This window comes from Rhinoraja longicauda, chromosome 26 (assembly GCF_053455715.1).
Source record: "Rhinoraja longicauda isolate Sanriku21f chromosome 26, sRhiLon1.1, whole genome shotgun sequence".
NCBI classification, from domain to species: domain Eukaryota; kingdom Metazoa; phylum Chordata; class Chondrichthyes; order Rajiformes; family Arhynchobatidae; genus Rhinoraja; species Rhinoraja longicauda.
Genome location: NC_135978.1, coordinates 16,993,681 through 17,013,658, shown reverse-complemented (window position 1 = coordinate 17,013,658; position 19,978 = coordinate 16,993,681). Strand labels below are relative to the sequence as shown.

Below are 19,978 nucleotides of genomic sequence, written 5' to 3'. Positions count from 1 at the left end.
CAACACACGATGCCTCAGAAAAGCCACCAGCATCCACAAAGACTCTTCACACCCCTGCAACAGTCTGTTCGAACTCCTTCCATCGGGCAGACGATACAAGGCCTTCTATGCCCGCACCTCCTGACTCAGGAACAGCTTCATCCCCAGGGCCATAGCTGCTATGAACCGGTCCTGCTGAGCCGGATGGCCACAACGCATAGATCAACTTGCACTTTACCCTGTCCAAAACTGTTACAACTGTTTCGTTTCGTTGGGTTGCTGCTGTCTAAATTACCTAAATTATTGCATCGTATGGGAGGCGCATTCCCAATCTCGTTGTACCCCTGGGTACAATGACAATAAAGATATATTGTATTGTATTGTATTGTATTGTATTGTATTTGCAAAGAAATCTCATAACCAACCCAACTGCTCAAGCCTAACTATAATCTCTCCTATCCACAATGTAGCTCTTTCATTGCACTCATGTCTTTTCCACAAGGTACAGCAAAATAGTTTACAATCACTCAACTCCAGCCTGAGGAACTGCAGGTTCAACATTCACTCCACCTAAACGTACATGATCTCCTGGTTGATAAACATTTAAACTCCCTATCTCATTCCCATATTGACCTTTCTGTCCTAGGCCTCCCCCACTGTCAGAGTGAGGCCCAACTCAAATTGGAGGAACAGCATCTCATATTTCACTTGGGCAGTTTACAACTCAGAATGAATATTGACTTGTCTAACTTCAAGTAATCCTTGCTTTCCCATCTCTCCATCCCTCCCCATCCTAGTTCTCTGATCGGTCTGACATCCTGATTAAATTTTATCTTTGTATGGTTCATTGTCACCTTCCCCTAGCTAACAATGATCTATTCTACATTTTCCTTGAGCTTTGATGTCTCCTTTGATGTCTCCTTATCACATCCTACCCTTCCATATTTCTGTGTCTCTCCCCTGACTCTCAGTCTGAAGAAGCATCTCCACCCTAAACGTCACCCATTCCCATCCAGAGATGCTGCCTGTCCCGCTGAGTTACTCCAGCATTTTGCGTATATAACGGGTTGTCTTTAGTCTGAAGCAACGGAAAAATATCTTTAGACTTATCTATTCGCTTTACTATATCAAAATCACAGGATGATCCTGTGACCTGTTTTTGAGAACATTCAGTAGGAGGAACTCTTAGAAAGCTTCCAGTCCTGATGGTGTACCTGCTTGCATTTACAAAACTGTATGGACCAACTGGCAGAAACTGAAGCAGATATCTTGAACCTCTCACTACTAGTCCAAGATCACCACCTGTTATAATACCAGTACCCAAGGGAACGTTATGTGCCTCAACTTCCAAATGGTGGCACTCGCATCTGTCACAATGAAATGCTTTGTAGTTGGTCATGACGTAAAGCAACTTGCATCCCGTTAATGGAGTGGATCCACTTCAATTTGCAATTCAATGATAGATCAACCACAGATGTGATTTCACTGGACCACTTTGACAACACAAATACATACAGCACAACTTCCAAACTCATTCTCAAACTCAGGGAATTGGATCTTTCTCTTGCCAATGCCACTTGAGAATTGTGTTCAGAGTATGAGATTTTAACTTTCCTAATATAGGATGGGACTGGCAATGTGTTAAAAGATTTAGATGGGTGGAATTTCTTGAGTGTGTTCACTAAAATTTACTCAAGCAATATATAGAGGGTCCTACTAAAGAGAGGGCCAGGTTTGACCTACTCTTGGAAAATGGGGCAGGGCAAGTGACTGAGGTGTCAGTCTGGGAACATTTTGGGACCAGAGACTAGAGTTACATTAGTTTTTAAATAGTTATGGAAAAAAGTAGAAGTGGTCAACAAGTTAACGTTGTAAATTGGAGTAAGACAAGTTTTGACGATGTTGGACAGGAGTAAATGTTCATTGGAAAAGGTTATTTGTGGTCATTTAGACATTGACCAATTGGGAGACCAACAACTGATGTGTGCACATTCCTGTTAAAGTGAGGGGTGGGAACAGGAAACCACAAATGCCAAGAGATATTGATGCCCTAGTCAAAAAGAGAGATTGGTCAGGAATAAGCAGCTGGGATCAAGCAAATAGGGGATTCAGGTGTGTACTTAAAAGAATTGGGAGGGGAATAAAGCAGCATGAAATAGCTTTGGAGGAGACGATTATGGAGAATCCAAAGAGATTTTACAAGTAAATAGAGGTTAAAAAAATTCCAGAAGGAGAAAATAATGGGGATTTATGTGGAGCCATGGGTGATGGGCAAGATCCTCAAAGAATATTTCTCTTTTGTTTTTATTGTGGAGAAAGTCAAAATGACAAAATTTGTCCGCCCCCCTGACATCAGTCTGAAGAAGGGTCTCGACCCGAAACGTCGCCCATTCCTTCTCTCCTGAGATGCTGCCTGACCTGCTGAGCTACTCCAGCATTTTGTGAATAAATACCTTCGATTTGTACCAGCATCTGCAGTTATTTTCTTACAAATAACTCAGGAAAGTTATTTGGAAAATTTGGGAATAGGCCACAATTACAGTAGAGGTGGTGCTGGGTGTCTTAAAATGTAAGAATGTAAATAAATCTCTGAAACCTGATCAGGTATATCCAAGAACAGGGTGGGAAGAATGAGAGGAAATTGCAGGAGCCCCAGCTGATACACACACATCATCATTAGTCATGGGTAATATGCCAGAAAACTGGAGAGTGGCTAATGTGCCTTTTTTCAAAACAGCTTCAAAGAAACACTGACAACTATAGACCGATAAACCTAATCTCCATTATAATCATCTTACTGGAGGGAACTTTGCTTGGCAAAGTTACAAGCATTTGAAAAGACAAGTGTTGAATCGGAATAATCAGAACAATGTGTGCATGGAAGATCATGTCTCACAAATTTAATCAGGTTTTTGAAGACGTAAATAAGGAGGTTGATAAGGTCAGCACAGGAGACGGTCTATGTGGACTTCAGCAAAACCAGTGGTAAGGTTTTATATGGTAGGCTGCTCTGGAAGGCCACGTCACTTAGATCCAGGGAGATAGCTAAATCGACACAGAATTGGTTTGATGATAGGAAATGTATCATTATGGTAGAAGACTGTTTTATGGACAGGTGGCCCCTTATTAGTGTTATGCCACAGGGCTTGGTGCTGGCCCCATTTTTGTTTGTCTTGGAAGATGGCGGCGCTGCCCTAGCAGCTGCGGCTTACCTGCAGTCCATTTGTCTTTGTGTTTTTGTTGTTTTTGTTGTCTTAATTGTAGTTGTGATGTGGTGTTTTTGTGTTTGTGTACTATGTGTGTATGTGGGGGGGAGGGGGGGGAACTGTAAAATTGTAATATGTGTCCCTTCCGAACGGAGACCCGACCTTTGTGTTCTGGGCCGTGTCTCCGTTCCTGTTGCGGCCTACCATCGGCCCAACTCCTGGAGCTGGCGGCCTCCAGGGCTCTGGTTCGCAGAGCCCGCGGACCAGACTCACCATCAGCGGAGCCGGCCGTTCTCGGAGGCTGCGGGAGCGGCTGCGACTCGCCTTAGGCTCGGGCCGCGTGGATGCCGACATCGGGAGCTCCGGCAGCGGCAGCGGATCGCGGGGCTTGGGTCGGCCCACCGCGGACATTTCACCGTCCGGCGCGGCCTGAAATAGGCCACGGAATTTTCTCTGCTCGGCGGGGGCTTCAATGTCGGGAGCCCCGACCGCCCCGACTTACAGCGGGGCTTGGGTCGGCCCGTTGCGGACATTTCACCGTCCGGCGCAGCCTGGAACATGGCAACGACAACAGCCTGACCGCAGGAGAAGACGGCAGGGGAAGAGAAAAAAGACATTCTGGCCTTCCATCACAGTGAGGAGGGGACTGGAGGAGACTCACTGTGATGGATGTTTCTTTTTGGGGGGTTTTGTGTTGGTTGGGGTTGTGTAATTTGCTTATTTTATTGCTCTTATTGTTGGACTGTGGGTGACGAAATTTCGTCCAAAAAACTTGTTTTTTGGATGACAAATAAAGATATCTTGAATCTTGAATCTCTTGAATCAATGATTTGGTTGAGAGGTCAGTGTACCAGGTATGGTTAGTAAGTTTGCAAATGGCACTAAAATAGGTGGTGTCATAGACAGTGTGAAGGGTCCTGACTCAAAACATCACGTATGTTTTTCAGAGAGGCTATCTGACCCACTGAGTTACTTTAGCACTGTCTTTTTTTTCCCTAGACAGTGAAAGTGGTTCTCAATTCTATCTTGATCAGCTGGGAAAATGGGCTGATGAATGACAAATGAGGTTTAATACACATGCATGAGGTGTTGCATTTTGGGAAGTCAACCAGGGCAGTGAAAGGTTCCTATAGGAATGTTGTGGAACTTGATTTCAAGTACAAACTTCTCGAAAATAAAACCACTGGTAAACAGGGTGGTGAAGGAGGCTTTTGGTACTTTGACCTTCATCAGCAAGGGCATTGAGAATATAAATTGTAAAGTTTTGTTATTGTTATACAAGTGTGGTGAGGCCACATTTGGAATATTGTGTTCGCTTTTGGTCATCCTGCTATATGAAAAAGCCATTAAGCTGGAAAGAGTGCAGAAAAGATTTGAGGATGTTGCTAGGTCTCGAGGGACTGCAATAGAGGGAGAGGTTGAGCAGGCCAAATATATTCCACTAAACATCTATGTGTATGGTGGAGACCACACAGGCAGTTTGAAGGCACAAGAAACAAAGGACATTGCAAGGTAATGGACATCGCCCGATCCATCACAGGTACCCAGCCTCTCACCATTAAAAGATCTACAGGAAAATAGAGACCACACAGACTAGAAACTGCACGTGTTGGAATCATAAGCAGAACAGAAATTGCTGGAGGAATCCAACACATCAGGAGGAAATGGACAGATGTTGTTACGGGTTGGAATCCTTCTTCAGACGTACGGGAAGCACTACTTTAAGGCGGCAGTTAATATCATAGACCCACATCGCCCTGGTCACGCTCTCTTTTCGCTACCACTGGGAAGATGGAAACTCTTGGTTCAAGACCTGTTTCTTTTCTTTAACCATCAGAACCTCTGCACAACGCTGACAACATACTTTGCACCAAACTGGTGCTCTACGTACATTGGTATGTATCACTGTTTGTTTTACTTACAATAACTGATAATTTGTGCATGTATTTTTTCCTGCTGTCAAAGGCGCCCATAAAATTACAATAAGCAAGACTGTCACTGTACTGATATCAAGTATGGACAACAAATAAACACTTATCTTTGATGGGTATGTTGAACAATCCCTGTTCCAGGCGTACACTGGCCCTATCCCCAAACTTTATCTCTGTTACATTGATGACTGCACCCATGCAGAACTCATGGACTTCAACTTCATCACCAATTTTAATCCTGCACTCAAATGTACTTGGACCATCTCCGACACCCCCCTCCACTTTCTTGATCTGTCTCCATCACAGGAATTAGACTATTGATTGACATCTATTACAAACCAACTGACTCCTACAACTATATCGACTACACTTCTTCCCACCCTACTTTCTGCAAAGACTCTATCCCTTACTCCCAATTCCTCTGTCTATGCCGCGTCTGTGCCCAAGATGAGGTGTTCCACACCAGGACATCCGACATGTCCTCATTCTTTAGGGAACGGGGGTTCCCCTCTCCCATCATAGATGAGGCCCTCACTCATGGCTCCTCGGTACTCCTTGCTCCCCCACGTCGCAACAGAGTCCCCCTAGTCCTTACCTTCCATCCTATCAATCATCGCATACAACACATAATCTTCCGAAATTTCCACCACCACCAACGGGATCCCACCACTAGCCATATTTTCCCATCTCCACCCCTTTCCACCTTCCGCAGAGACCGTTCCCTCCGCAACTCCCTGGTAAACTCATACCTTCCCACCCAAACCACCCCCTCCCCAGGTACCTTCCCCTGCAACCGCAGAAGATGCAACCCCTGTTCCTATAACCTCCTCCCTCGACTCAGGAGATGTTTCGTTCATCATCGTTACTTTTTTGCATATCTTTCATTCTTTGCTCTTTATCTCCCAACCGTCTATATCACTCGTTTCCCATATCCCTAACCAATCTGATGAAGGGTCTCAACCCGAAACGTCACCCATTCCAGAGATGCTGCCTGTCAAGCTGAGTTACTCCAGCTTTTTGTGTCTATCTTGTGTTTAAACCAGCATCTGCAATTCCTCCTTACTTATCTTGAACATCATTCCTTCTGCCAGTAACTCCCAACCTCAATAACTGAGGTACATATTCTTTTCCCCATGTTATCTAAATGTTAATTAAAACAATTCACATTTCAAGTTTTGAGCCAATTTATCACCATTAGTGTTTAGTGGTGTCCCACTTAATTGAAACTTTAGTATTTGTTGGAACCGGCCTGATAATTTGACACGAGTTTCAATATGCTCTTACCACCACCTTTACAGACTACTCTTACATCCCAAAGACGCAAGTCATCGCAAAAAAAGGAAACGGGAACATATGAGAGAGATTAAATTACAGGGGCAGAGGGAAACAAGGAAGGGTGATTAAGATTAATTAGGATTGCTCCCGGCCCTGGGTCGGAGCTCGGGTGAACCTAATGGCCTGTCGTCCTTATGATAGGAGAAGCATCCAGGAAGCAGGTGACGGAATAACACGCAATTGCCCTATGCCTGGCTGATCATACGGCCCCGGGAAACCTAGGCCTCGCTAACCCGGAGGAGGAGGCGACTCACTGGCCTCCACGTTCTCCCTAAAATGGCGGCCTGCACATTTGGAACTGCGTCACGGTCGCCCAGGACTCCCGCCTGAACCGCAAGGCCGGGCCGCCGCAGCTCGAAGAGCAACACCTCCCCCACCAAGTCGGCAACTCGACATAGAGCGGCCGCCCCAGGGCTTCGCCAACACAAACCTTCCTCCCTCCCGCCTCAAGCAGCCCTTCCTGGGCCTCCCATCACGCCGCCCGGCGGCCAACGCAAAGTAAAGCCGGTAACGAAAGGTTCCCAGCGGAGGGCAAGAGGAAGCTGAGCCGTCTCACTGCCTCTAGATGCGCGCATGTAATCGTGCGGGAGCCCTCTACCCGCGATACCGGGCCGAACCTTACCAGACATGGCTGCGACAGCTGCCGCTCCGCTCCCCAGCCGACTGAGTCTGCGCGAAAGACGCCTCCGACTACCCCACTGCCGCCCACACCGGAGGGGGTGAGAGGGGCAACAAATATAATATGTCAAACGGTCCACGCACCACACCGATTAAATTGGAAATCATACAGACCACAAGCAAAAATTGTATCAACACTGGACCAGGCCGTGAAGAAACGTTTTTAACCTACTCTTGGCTCACCACTGGTCACCTGCACCCCTCCGCTGAAGTGCTGGGTCCCAATGTGACCCAGTTCTGGATCCCGAGCGCGGGCTGGCCACCACGTGATTCACACCAACTAACGTCACCCGCGGGTGGCATGGACAAGTGCATAGTTAATGTTATCCCTGTGTGCTTCGTTGTCATCTAAGATAGACACAAAACCCTGGACTAACTCAGCGGAGCAGGCAGCATCTCTGGGACGAAGGAACGGGTGACGTTTCGGGTCGAGACCCGTCTTCAGACTTCACCTCCTAGCTAACAATGATCTATTCTTCATTTTCCATGAACCGCATCTCATTTGATGTCTCGTTTTCACACCTTATAATAATAATAATAATACATTTTATTTATATAGCGCTTTTCATATACTCAAAGACGCTTTACAGAGATTTTGAGAACATAGGGAAATTAATAAATAGATAAATAAGTAAATAAATAAATGAACAGAGAAAGGAGACAGTAGGTGAGGTGACCTTCAGTGGTTGAACCTTACCCTTCCTTATCTCTGTGTCTCCCTCTTCCCTGAATCTCCGTCTGAAGAAAGGGCTCGATCTGAAACGCCGCATATCAATGTTCTCCAGGGCTGCTGCAAAAAAACTAATCCAGATCGGTCTTTCCTCTGTGATACTTTACAGGAATGTATCCAAAAATCGGTATCCAAAAATTCACAAGGTATTTCTGTGATAAAGACTTCCATATCTCCTAACTTTACAAATACTTTTTCTTGAAAATTAAAACAATCAGTGTATTGCAAAAATATGCTACACAAGTTCTAAGTCGTTATGTCAGGAGAAAAGATAATTACCACAGACTATTGGTTGTGAACATTAATGTCAAGGGTGAGAAACAAATCAGCAAATCGTTTATTAGAAATTGATTAAATATTAAATATTGATTAAAACTGTATAATTTATGTTTTTAATTTATTGATTATTTAGGCCATAGTTGAGGACAATGATTTAAAAATCTAAGCAAATGGTTTACTCTGCAGAAAAATATCATTAACTTGACCTTTGGATTTGTTTAGTTTAGAGCTACAGAGTGAAACCATCCCTTCAGCCCACCGAGCCACACTGACCTACAATCACCCAATCTTACACACCAGGGACAATTTTCAGAAGCCATTTAGCCTACAAACCTGCATGTCTCCAATGTGGGAGGAGACCAGAGGTTTTCGCTGTACCTCACTCAGTACACGTGACAATAAATTAAACTAAACTCCCAGAGATAAACCTACGCGGTCACGAAGAATGTACACCACCCGTAGTCAGGATTGAACCTGGGTCTTTGGTGCTGTAAGGCAGCAACTCTACTGCTGCGCCACTGTGCTGCCCCTAAAAATGCATAAAACAGCAAATGTTTAGAAAACCTAAGCATTTCTGTATGGTTGTCAAATAATATTATGACTTTCTGTCCAGTATTGCTTCATCCATTTGTTAAGCACGTTGATTGTGAGATGGCAGCCACCATGAACTATTTTCACACAGGCATCAGGTCTTCTCTTTGTGGAAGTAAAATCTTTTGATTCACCCTTTATCAGAATGGTGCAGAAAAGTCAAATTGCATTTTTTCTTCCATAGACAACACTAAATAATTAATTAGAATGCAAACAAAGATGAGGTGATTTGAATGTGACAGGAGCAGAGAAAATGAAATCATGTTCCTCTTAGAATAGAAATGTCTAAAGAAATTTTACAAGTTATGAACACGAGAGTAAGTAGAGTTTGTGTCACAAGCTGGATTATGGTCATGAGGGTAGTTTGAAAAATTGGAGGAAAACAATTTAATGGAAATGTCCAAAAGAGAATGAGATTATAATGATGAGGATAGTTTTGAAATTTTATGGCGAAAGAACAAGTAATGAACTAACTCAATAACCCCTTGGAAAAGGCAGGAACAAGCATAAAAAGATACACCATATCTCTAATCTCTTCATCGCGTGTTCCCTCTACCATAAATACAGCTTATTATAGACACATGCATAGCAGGAGGACACCTGTGGCTTTAAACTAAGTAGTGGGGGGGAGGGGTTAACAAATTGTGAATATGAAGATGAGGTAAAAGGGAATACAGGAGATATTGCAAAAGACTCTCGGAAGAATGGGAACAGAAGTTCTAGAGGGGAAAAGAAATTAAGGGCAGGGCCAATTGTGACCGATGTGAGAGGGGAGGTAAATACAGAAGTTAAAGTGTTGTACTTAAATGCGCGTAGTATAAAAAATAAAGTGGATGAGCTTGAGGCTCAGTTAGTCATGGGCAAGTATGATGTTGTAGGGATCACTGAGACATGGCTACAAGAGGACCAGGGCTGGGAACTGAATATTCAGGGGTACACAACGTATAGAAAAGACAGACAGGTGGGCAGAGGGGGTGGGGTTGCTCTGATGGTAAGGAATGATATTCATTCCCTTGCAAGGGGTGACATAGAATCAGGAGATGTTGAATCAGTATGGATAGAAATGAGAAATTGTAAGGGTAAAAAGACCCTAATGGGAGTTATCTATAGGCCCCCAAACAGTAGCCTCGACATAGGGTGCAAGTTGAATCAGGAGATAAAATTGGCGTGTCAAAAATGTAATGCTACGGTGGTTGTGGGAGATTTCAACATGCAGGTAGACTGGGAAAATCAGGTTGGAAATGGACCCCAGGAAAGAGAGTTTGTAGAGTGCCTTCGAGATGGATTCTTAGAACAGCTTGTACTGGAGCCTACCAGGGAGAAGGCAATTCTGGATTTAGTGTTGTGTAATGATCCTGATCTGATAAGGGGACTAGAGGTAAAAGAGCCATTAGGAGGCAGTGATCACAACATGATAAGTTTTACTCTGCAAATGGAAAGGCAGAAGGGAAAATCGGAAGTGTCGGTATTACAGTATAGCAAAGGGGATTACAGAGGCATGAGGCAGGAGCTGGCCAAAATTGACTGGAAGGAGGCCCTAGCAGGGAAGACGGTAGAACAGCAATGGCAGGTATTCCTGGGAATAATGCAGAGGTTGCAGGATCAATTTATTCCAAAGAGGTGGAAAGACTCTAAGGGGAGTAAGAGACACCTGTGGCTGACAAGGGAAGTCAGGGACAGCATAAAAATTAAGGAGAGGAAGTATAACATAGCAAAGAAGAGTGGGAAGACAGAGGATTGGGACTCTTTTAAAGAGCAACAAAAGTTAACTAAAAAGGCAATACGGGGAGAAAAGATGAGGTACGAGGGTAAACTAGCCAATAATATAAAGGAGGATAGCAAAAGTTTTTTTAGGTACGTGAAGAGGAAAAAAATAGTCAAGGCAAATGTGGGTCCCTTGAAGACAGAAGCAGGGAAATTTATTATGGGGAACAAAGAAATGGCAGACGAGTTAAACCGTTACTTTGGATCTGTCTTCACTGAGGAAGATACACACAATCTCCCAAATGTTCTAGGGGCCGGAGAACCTAGGGTGATGGAGGAACTGAAGGAAATCCACATTAGGCAGGAAATGGTTTTGGGTAGACTGATGGGACTGAAGGCTGATAAATCCCCAGGGCCTGATGGTCTGCATCCCAGGGTTCTTAAGGAGGTGGCTCTAGAAATAGTGGAAGCATTGGAGATCATTTTTCAATGTTCTATAGATTCAGGATCAGTTCCTGTGGATTGGAGGATAGCAAATGTTATCCCACTTTTTAAGAAAGGAGGGAGAGAGAAAACGGGTAATTATAGACCAGTTAGTCTGACATCAGTGGTGGGGAAGATGCTGGAGTCAATTATAAAAGACGAAATTGCTGAGCATTTGGATAGCAGTAACAGGATCATTCCGAGTCAGCATGGATTTACGAAGGGGAAATCATGCTTGACAAATCTACTGGAATTTTTTGAGGATGTAACTAGGAAAATTGACAGGGGAGAGTCAGTGGATGTGGTGTACCTCGACTTTCAGAAAGCCTTCGACAAGGTCCCACATAGGAGATTAGTGGGCAAAATTAGGGCACATGGTATTGGGATAGGGTACTGACATGGATAGAAAATTGGTTGACAGACAGAAAGCAAAGAGTGGGGATAAATGGGTCCCTTTCGGAATGGCAGGCAGTGACCAGTGGGGTACCGCAAGGTTCGGTGCTGGGACCCCAGCTATTTACGATATACATTAATGACTTAGACGAAGGGATTAAAAGTACCATTAGCAAATTTGCAGATGATAATAAGCTGGGGGGTAGTGTGAATTGTGAGGAAGATGCAATAAGGCTGCAGGGTGACTTGGACAGGTTGTGTGAGTGGGCAGATACATGGCAGATGCAGTTTAATGTAGATAAGTGTGAGGTTATTCACTTTGGAAGTAAGAATAGAAAGGCAGATTATTATCTGAATGGTGTCGTTAGGAGGAGGGGGAGTTCAACGAGATCTGGGTGTCCTAGTGCATCAGTCAATGAAAGGAAGCATGCAGGTAGAGCAGGCAGTGAAGAAAGCCAATGGAATGTTGGCCTTCATAACAAGAGGAGTTGAGTATAGGAGCAAAGAGGTCCTTCTACAGTTGTACCGGGCCCTGGTGAGACCGCACCTGGAGTACTGTGTGCAGTTTTGGTCTCCAAATTTGAGGAAGGATATTCTTGCTATGGAGGGCGTGCAGCCATGATGGTAAAGGCGTACCCGGAAGCGGATAACCTGGTCGGCTTGGGTGCAAAGAAGGGCACGGACTCTCAGTTCCCCCGCCGAGACACTAGGTTAATTCCCGGAATGGCGGGACTGTCGTATGTTGAAAGGCTGGAGCGATTGGGCTTGTATACACTGGAATTTAGAAGGATGAGGGGGGATCTTATTGAAACATATAAGATAATTAGGGGATTGGACACATTAGAGGCAGGAAACATGTTCCCAATGTTGGGGGAGTCCAGAACAAGGGGCCACAGTTTAAGAATAAGGGGTAGGCCATTTAGAACGGAGATGAGGAAGCACTTTTTCAGTCAGAGAGTGGTGAAGGTGTGGAATTCTCTGCCTCAGAAGGCAGTGGAGGCCAGTTCGTTGGATGCTTTCAAGAGAGAGCTGGATAGAGCTCTTAAGGATAGCGGAGTAAGGGGGTATGGGGAGAAGGCAGGAACGGGGTACTGATTGAGAGTGATCAGCCATGATCGCATTGAATGGCGGTGCTGGCTCGAAGGGCTGAATGGCCTACTCCTGCACCTATTGTCTATTGAAAAAATAAACTAGCCTCAAAGCCCCAGGATATGAAAGCAATATATGGAGAACAGTAGAAACAAAACAAAAATAATGAAAAAAACACAGATGATTGAAGTCTTTAAAACAATGTAGGAAATACGAGTGGAGAGGGAACCAATAACTTGGATTTTCTTTTCATGTGTATTAAATAGCCTGCTGAGAGTTTCCAGAAACAAAATACGCATTGGAAAAACTACAAGCCGGTTGAAAATTGAATAAAATGACATTGGGCCTGATTGAAACAGGAAGTGTTTGTGCGGCTTGGTGGCGGGCAGGCCTGGTACCGCGGCCCGTCTCCATGGCGACGCGCTGTGCAGTAGGCGGGCGCGCAGGCGCTCTGCCGACCATGCGTCACTGTGGGCCGTGGTCCTGGGAGGTTTGAGGCCGAGCTGGCGGGACGGAAGTTGGTGGAAAGTTTGTGTTTGTCTCGGCGGGGGAACTGAGAGTCCGTGCCCTTCTTTGCACCCAAGCCGACCAGGTTATCCGCTTCCGGGTACGCCTTTACCATCATGGCTGGCAGAAGGGAACGGGAACCGGAGCTGCTCGATGAGAACCGCAGCGAAGCGCCCAGCTTGGTGCAGATGCTGAAATCGCTCATACCTGTCCTACCCTGTGCCACCGTGTCCACCGCCCTGCTCGGATGGATTTTATTCTATCTCACCTGCAGGTACAGGGTCCTGGACGAGCAGACCTTTATTCTTGGCAACTTCCACAGCCGCTTGCAAGGTAAGGGAAAGGTCTCGGGGTGCGTGATCAACAAGGTACTGGGCTGAGCCTGATCAGTGTGGGTACCAAAGATAGGGTACCAAGACACTATCTTATCAAAGCACTGGATATCTGGGGGCTGCGATTACCAAAACACTGGGCCTGGGCAGTGAGATTAGCAAAGTAATGGGCATCGGAGTTTTGCAATTACCAAATGTGCTGGTCCTTGGCAGTGTGTCCAAGACCATGGACACTAAAATTGAGTGACATTCAGGAAAAGTGCTTGAGCATGAGGCTATTTAGAGTTTTCTATTCTAAATACTAACAGTGATGGCAGTAGATCCGCCCTAGGAAGCACCAGGGTGGCGACGGGGCACGGGGCTGGCATCGGCATCCCGGCCTACTGTTGTCCAACACAGCTTTCTCAGTTGCTTCCATGCTTAGCCTGCTGCGACTCCCGACCCTTACCTGCACACTGGCCGCTCGCGGGCCACGAACAATGACCCCACCAATCTGCACCTCAACTCTCCTGGATTCCAGGTCCAGTTCCAGACTGAATCTGAAGAAGGGTCTTAACCCAAAACGTCACCTATCCATGTTCTCCAGAGATGCTGCCTGACCTGCTAAGTTACTCCAGCACTTTAGAGTCATAGAGTGATACAGCGGCCGTTGGCCCAACTTGCCTCCACTGGCCAACATGTCCTCACTACACTAGTCTCACCTGCCTGCGTTTGGTCCATACCCCTCCAAACTGTCCGAAACATGTATCTGTCTAACTGTTTCTTAGGCTTCAACTACCTTCTCTGGTAGCTTGTTCCATACACCCACCACCCTTTGTGTGAAAAAGTTACCCCTCAGATTCCTATTAAATCATTTCCCTTCACCTTAAACCTATGCCCCCTGGTCCTTGATTCACCTACTCTGGGCAAGAGACTCTATGCATCTACCCGATCTATTCCTCATGATTTTATACAACTCTATAAGATCACCCCTCATCCTCTTGCACTCCAGGGAATAGTCTCAACCTCTCCCTATAACTCAGACCCTGGCAACATCCTCTTAAATCTTCTCTGTGCCCTTTGCAACTTGTCAACATCCTTTCCGATAACATGGTCCCAAACTGAACTGAAGTGAACACAATACTCTAAATGCAGCTACACCATCATCTTATACAACTGCAGCATGACCTCCCTACTTCTATACTCAATACTCTGGCTGATGAAGGCCAATGTGCCAAAAGCCTTTTTAACCACCCTATCTACCTGCAACTCCATCTTCAAGGAACCTGCACTTGTCGATCCCTCTGCTCTACAATACTCCCCAGAGCTCTACCATTCACTGTGTAGATCCTGCCCATGTTAGACTTCTCAAAATGCAACACCTCACATTTCTCTGTATTAAATTCCACCAACCACTCCTCAGCCCATCGGGCCAATCGATCGCAATCATTTGCACTATCTGCAAAACCACCCACTTTTGCATCATCAGCAAAGTTGCTAATCTTGCCATGTATGCCACTTTGTTTCCTTTTGGATATTAACCAGCATCTGCAGTTCTTTGTTTCTACTACGCACATAATTGTATTCTGTTGAGGTTGAGAATCTGAAGAAGGGTCTCGACCCGAAACTTCACCCATTCCTTCTCTCCAACCAATTCCTTTATTCCAGAGATGCTGCCTGACCCGCTGAGTTACTCCAACATTTTGTCAACCTTTGATTTAAACCAGGATCTGCAGTTCTTTCCTACGCATGATATTCTGTTACTAAGTAATCCCTTGCTTGTTTATTCCGGACAACTGGCAATAACGAATACCATTCCCCCAACCAATGGTCTGTCATGACGAAGGTTTACTGTTCTGAGTTCTGACTAAGGTCATCAATCTGAAATGTTAAATCGTTTTCTCTCTCTTTTGATAATGCATGATCTGCTGAGTATCTTCAGCAATTTTTTATAAGATTCATGAATTATGCTTGAACGAGAATTTGCATTATTGATGCCAGCCTGCTTGCGGGATTGGCAGGCCAGCAGCATTTAACTGTTTCACTTCATTGCTGAAAAGTGTGTTTCAAGCTACGTGTTAGTCAGGAAAGGATGGACAAAATTGTATCGACACTGCTTTTCAGTTTTTGTGATAATTGCTGCAGCTAATATTATTTTGGTAAACCCAAAGTCATCTACAGTTTAGGTTCCATTTGAAACTGGTATTTGCACATGGCATATTTTACAGTTGTTCACCTTTTTCTTGCTCCTTAGGATTAAAAGGATATGTGGCCTATATATGGAGGGCAACTGATTGCACTGCCCCTGAGATGGAATATTTCTGTGGTCTTAACTAAACATCATGTTCGTGTTGTAGATTCATTGTTATTATCTTAGTTCAAGTGATGGTAGTACATGCAAGTGTTCTATTTGTAAGTTTAAATTCAATTTAGAAAAAACTGTTATTAAGGCATTTTCTTCAGTTATATTGTTCAATGGGTAAATTCACCACTTGATATGGGTCTAAGCCACAAAGCATGGTTAAAAATTCATACCTTTTTAAATTGCATGCGTTTGTCAGGTCAAAATAGTTATTTAGCAGTTGGCGTCAGTGACCTCAGAAGAAGATAACCTGTTTTTGGCATCAACTAATTTTCTAAAACTCTGCTGCAAAGCAGGTGTATGTGCACGATGGAAGAGAACTGGAAGAGACTTGTCTAAAATGTTTCCAAAGGAACTGATGTGGGCCATTTAACCTTGAGAAACTATTCTGCTATTTAATGAGGTAGAACATGGAACAGTACCGCATAATAACAGGCGCTTGGCCCACAATGTTTGTGCCGAACATGATGCCTCCACAGAATCCATCTCTCTCCCTTTCCTGCATATACACACGCCTATCCAAAAGTCTCTTAAATGCCACCAATGTATCTGCCTCAAGCACCACTCCTGGCAGCGTGTTCCAGGCAGTTGCCACCTTCTGTGTAAAAAAAAAAAAACCCCACAAATCTTCCTCGCACATCTTCAGGCATAATTCTGGCAAAGCATCTCTGCATCCTTTCCAAATACTCCACGTCCTTCCTGTAATGGGTCTACCAGATCTACACCTAATATTCCAAATGTTCTATAAAGATGCCTCATGACTTCTGATTCTGTATTCAATGCCCAACCAATGAAGGCATACCATATGCTTTTTTTTACCACTTCCTACTTGTGTTGTCACTTTCAGGGAGTTTTGAATGGATCCCAAGATCCCTCTGTGCATCAATTCTGTTAAGGGTTATGCCATTAATTGTATACTTTCTCCTTACATTTGACCTCCCAAAGTGTAATACGTCTAGATCTAGGAGTGCTGGTTCCTTGAAGGTCGAGTCGCAGGTAGATAAGGTGGTCAAAAAGGCTTTGGCATGTTGGACTTCATCAGTCAGAGTATTGAGTATAGAAGTTGAGAGGTCGTGTTACAGTTGTATAAGACGTTGGTGAGACTGTATTTAGCATATTGAGTTCAGTTCTGGGCACTGTGTTATAGGAAAGATAATGTCAAGCTTCAAAGGGTTCAGAAAAGATTTACGAGGATGTTGCCCGGACTAGAGGGACTGAGTTCTGGGAAGAGGTTGAGTCGGCTGGGTCTCTATTCCTTGGAGAGCAGGAGGATAATGGGTGATCTTATAGAGGTGTATAAAATCATGAGAGGAAAAGATCAGGTAGATAAACAGAATCTCTTGCCCAGAGTAGGGGAATCGAGGGTCAGAAACACAGGTTCAAGGTGAAGGGGAAAAGATTTAATAGGAATCTGAGAGATAACTTTTTCACACAATGGGTGGTGGGTGTATGGAACAGGTTGCCAGAGGAGGTAGTTGAGGCTGGGACTATCCCAACATTTAAGAAACAGTTAGACAGGTACATGGATAGGACAAGTTTGGAGGGATATGGACCAGGCGCAGGCAGGTGGGACTAGTGTAGCTGGGACATGTTGGCAAGTTGGGTCGAAGGGCCTATTTCCACACTGTAGCATTCTATGACTATGACCTCACACTTGCTCAGATGAAACTCCATCTGCCATTTCTCTGCCCATTTCTGCAGCTAATCTTTATCCCACACTATACTGTGAGAACCTTCTTCATAACCCACAACTCCTGCAATTTTGATGTCATGTGCAAATGTATTAACCAACCTGTCGACATTTAACTCCATGTCATTTATATATATTAAAAACAACCTGACATTATTCCACATCACTTAAAGTTATCACTTTTGGTTATGAAAAGTCTTTTCAATTTTATATTTAAGTTAAAATATTTAAAATTGGCAATTAACAAAACCAATTGCCATTCTTTGAAGATTTATGCTATCATCCTTTGCGTGAAGAATTGTTTTCTAATTACACCCCTTGTTAAAAGCACTGGCTTCAATATATAAACTATACTTCCATTCTAATTATCAGTCAGCAGAAATAGTTTTTCTCTCTCTCTCTCCATCGACATTGTTGGCTCTCTTTTCGATAGACAGACAAGTAGTTTATTTGTTAGTGCGGAATGTGAGCCGGGGTAACCAGAGTGCAAGTGGGGTGTGTGACCAGAGCTGAGATAGGTTTTCAACACCAGCAAAGGAGTTAGGAATGTGAGTAGGTTTTCAGCTGGATCGACGAACAGGATTGATTTTGTATCACCTGATCCCTTTAAATTCAGCTGGTTAATTGACAAATATACATTATTGTTTAACATGTAAAACAAAATAAAATTATGACTGAGGTGTAATTGGAGTAACTAATTATTGGAGTAACTAATTGAAGTAACTGTTGTAATTGGAGTAACTGTAATTAGTGCTCTTTTCAGGCATTACCTGCCTCTCTTTTCTGGGCATCTACCCCCTACTCAAATCAGTCTGAAGAAGGGTCCCAATCCAAAACGTTGAATGTCTGCTCCCTGCCGAGATGCTACATGAGCTGCTGCGTTCCTTCAGCACTTTGTATTTTTCCTAAGAATGCACTTTATTGGAGTTTTATGATACTCTATTTTATCCTCTTCCCAATCCAAAGTGACCTTGTTTGCCTATATTGAAATTGATTTGGCAGAATGTACCCATTCCCTTTACCTCTTCTCTGTTTGTAACTTCTGCTTTCATTTATACAGTGTCACACTGTGTTTGACACTGACAAAGGTGCATGTGATCCTCAATAGAATCAGTTAATTGGTGCTCTCTTACTAATAGAGTGCTTTCCCACCTCCACTCACTTTATCGTAATATATTTATATTTTATTTACTAGTTTAGTAAAAACATTTATTATCCATCCCTCATTGCCCCTAAATTTAAAGAGAACAGTTAGGAATTAATGCCATTGGTGGGTCTGGAGTCAAGTAGTCTAGATCAGGTGAAGATAGTACCTTTGCTAATGGGTAGTAGTGAACAAGGTACAATTTTATGACTGCCTAGTGGTTTTATACTTATGCATATGTTTGTGAGATTATCTTTCTTATTTAACTGCACATTTCAATTTAATTACTTGCATTTAAAAATATCGGCCCTGATAAGATTCATGCATTATGAACTCTGGTGCAGACGAAGAACTTAAAACACTCTGCTACCCTACCCATTACTAATTGGCCTTGCATTCTGCAAACTCTAAGTTAGCTTTCAATTTCTTAAGAGTCCTTATAAAAATCCATTTGAAAGTCCATAAAAATATCATGCATGTATATTCCCTTTCTATAACTGAATGTCTTAACCCACATTTCCAAATTAAAGGATTGCATGAGATAAATTGCTCACATTTGAGAATATCGAGAAAATGTAAGTAATTGTGGCCCTCAAATTTTTTTTTAGAGAGATACAGCGCGGAAACAGGCCCTTCGGCCCACCGGGTCCGCGCCGGCCAGCGATCCCCGCACATTAACACTATCCTACACACACTAGGGACAATTTTTTTTACATTTGCCCAGCCAATTAACCTACATACCTGTACGTCTTTGGAGTGTGGGAGGAAACCGAAGATCTCGGAAAAAACCCACGCAGGTCACGGGGAGAATGTACAAACTCCGTACAGACGGCGCCCATAGTCAGGATCGAACCTGAGTCTCCGCCGCTGCATTCGCTATAAGGCAGCAACTCTACCGCTGCGCCACCGTGCCGTTATGTAAATTGTCATGTAAACTGTATTCTTATGCATGAGTACTAACGTATGTTTCTTTTAATCATAGTGTACAAAGTGCTGAGTTACATGTTCATCCATAAAAGTATGAGTGCACTGGTATGCAATGTCCTCATGCTGTGGTATTTTGGCGGTGCCATGGAGAGGGACGTTGGAACTGTAAAATTTGCATACCTCACACTCTTACTTGCAATTCTTGCTGGAATCATCTATCTTATGATTGGTTCAATATTTTTTGGACTGGACAACCTAAAAGGAATTCAAGGGTTCACTGTGGTTGTTTTCTCATTTGTGGGGATGTCTGTGAGTCTGTCCCCTATGAAATCTGTGGTGTTTATAACTACAATCAAGGTGATTTATCTCCCATTCGTTTTACTTGCCCTTTCACTTTTTATACCGGAGTCATCGATCTTGGGTAACATTTGTGGAATTGGAGCAGGAGTTCTTTGTATCCTTTATTGCCTCCAAAAGCTTTGCTCAATTAATCTTGAATATGGTTCTAATATTAAATTCTGCCAAATTCCAGTGTTTTGGTTTACCCTTAGTTGTTCTCAAAATCACAATTATCTTATGTACGTGCCTTTTACTGATTTGTTAAATTAACACCATGGAAAGTTGAAATGGTTAAATATT

General features: G+C 43.8%; 2 protein-coding genes across 3 annotated transcripts in view; one reads left to right on the top strand and one right to left on the bottom strand.

Annotated features, from left to right (window-relative positions):
• The window catches only part of LOC144606308 (TATA-binding protein-associated factor 2N-like), a 37,426-nt gene extending 30,299 nt beyond the window's left edge, over positions 1–7,127 (bottom strand). The window contains exon 1 of the mRNA XM_078422277.1: positions 7,074–7,127. Coding sequence (XP_078278403.1) covers positions 7,074–7,080 — 7 coding nt within the window. The 5' untranslated portion in view covers positions 7,081–7,127. The remainder of the gene's footprint in view (positions 1–7,073) is intronic.
• A 5,758-nt stretch (positions 7,128–12,885) lies between these two features.
• The window catches only part of rhbdd2 (rhomboid domain containing 2), a 29,474-nt gene continuing 22,381 nt past the window's right edge, over positions 12,886–19,978 (top strand). For both annotated transcript variants that reach the window (XM_078422162.1, XM_078422163.1), the window contains exons 1-2: positions 12,886–13,238; positions 19,395–19,793. In XM_078422162.1, coding sequence (XP_078278288.1) covers positions 13,022–13,238; positions 19,395–19,793 — 616 coding nt within the window. In that variant the 5' untranslated portion in view covers positions 12,886–13,021. The remainder of the gene's footprint in view (positions 13,239–19,394; positions 19,794–19,978) is intronic.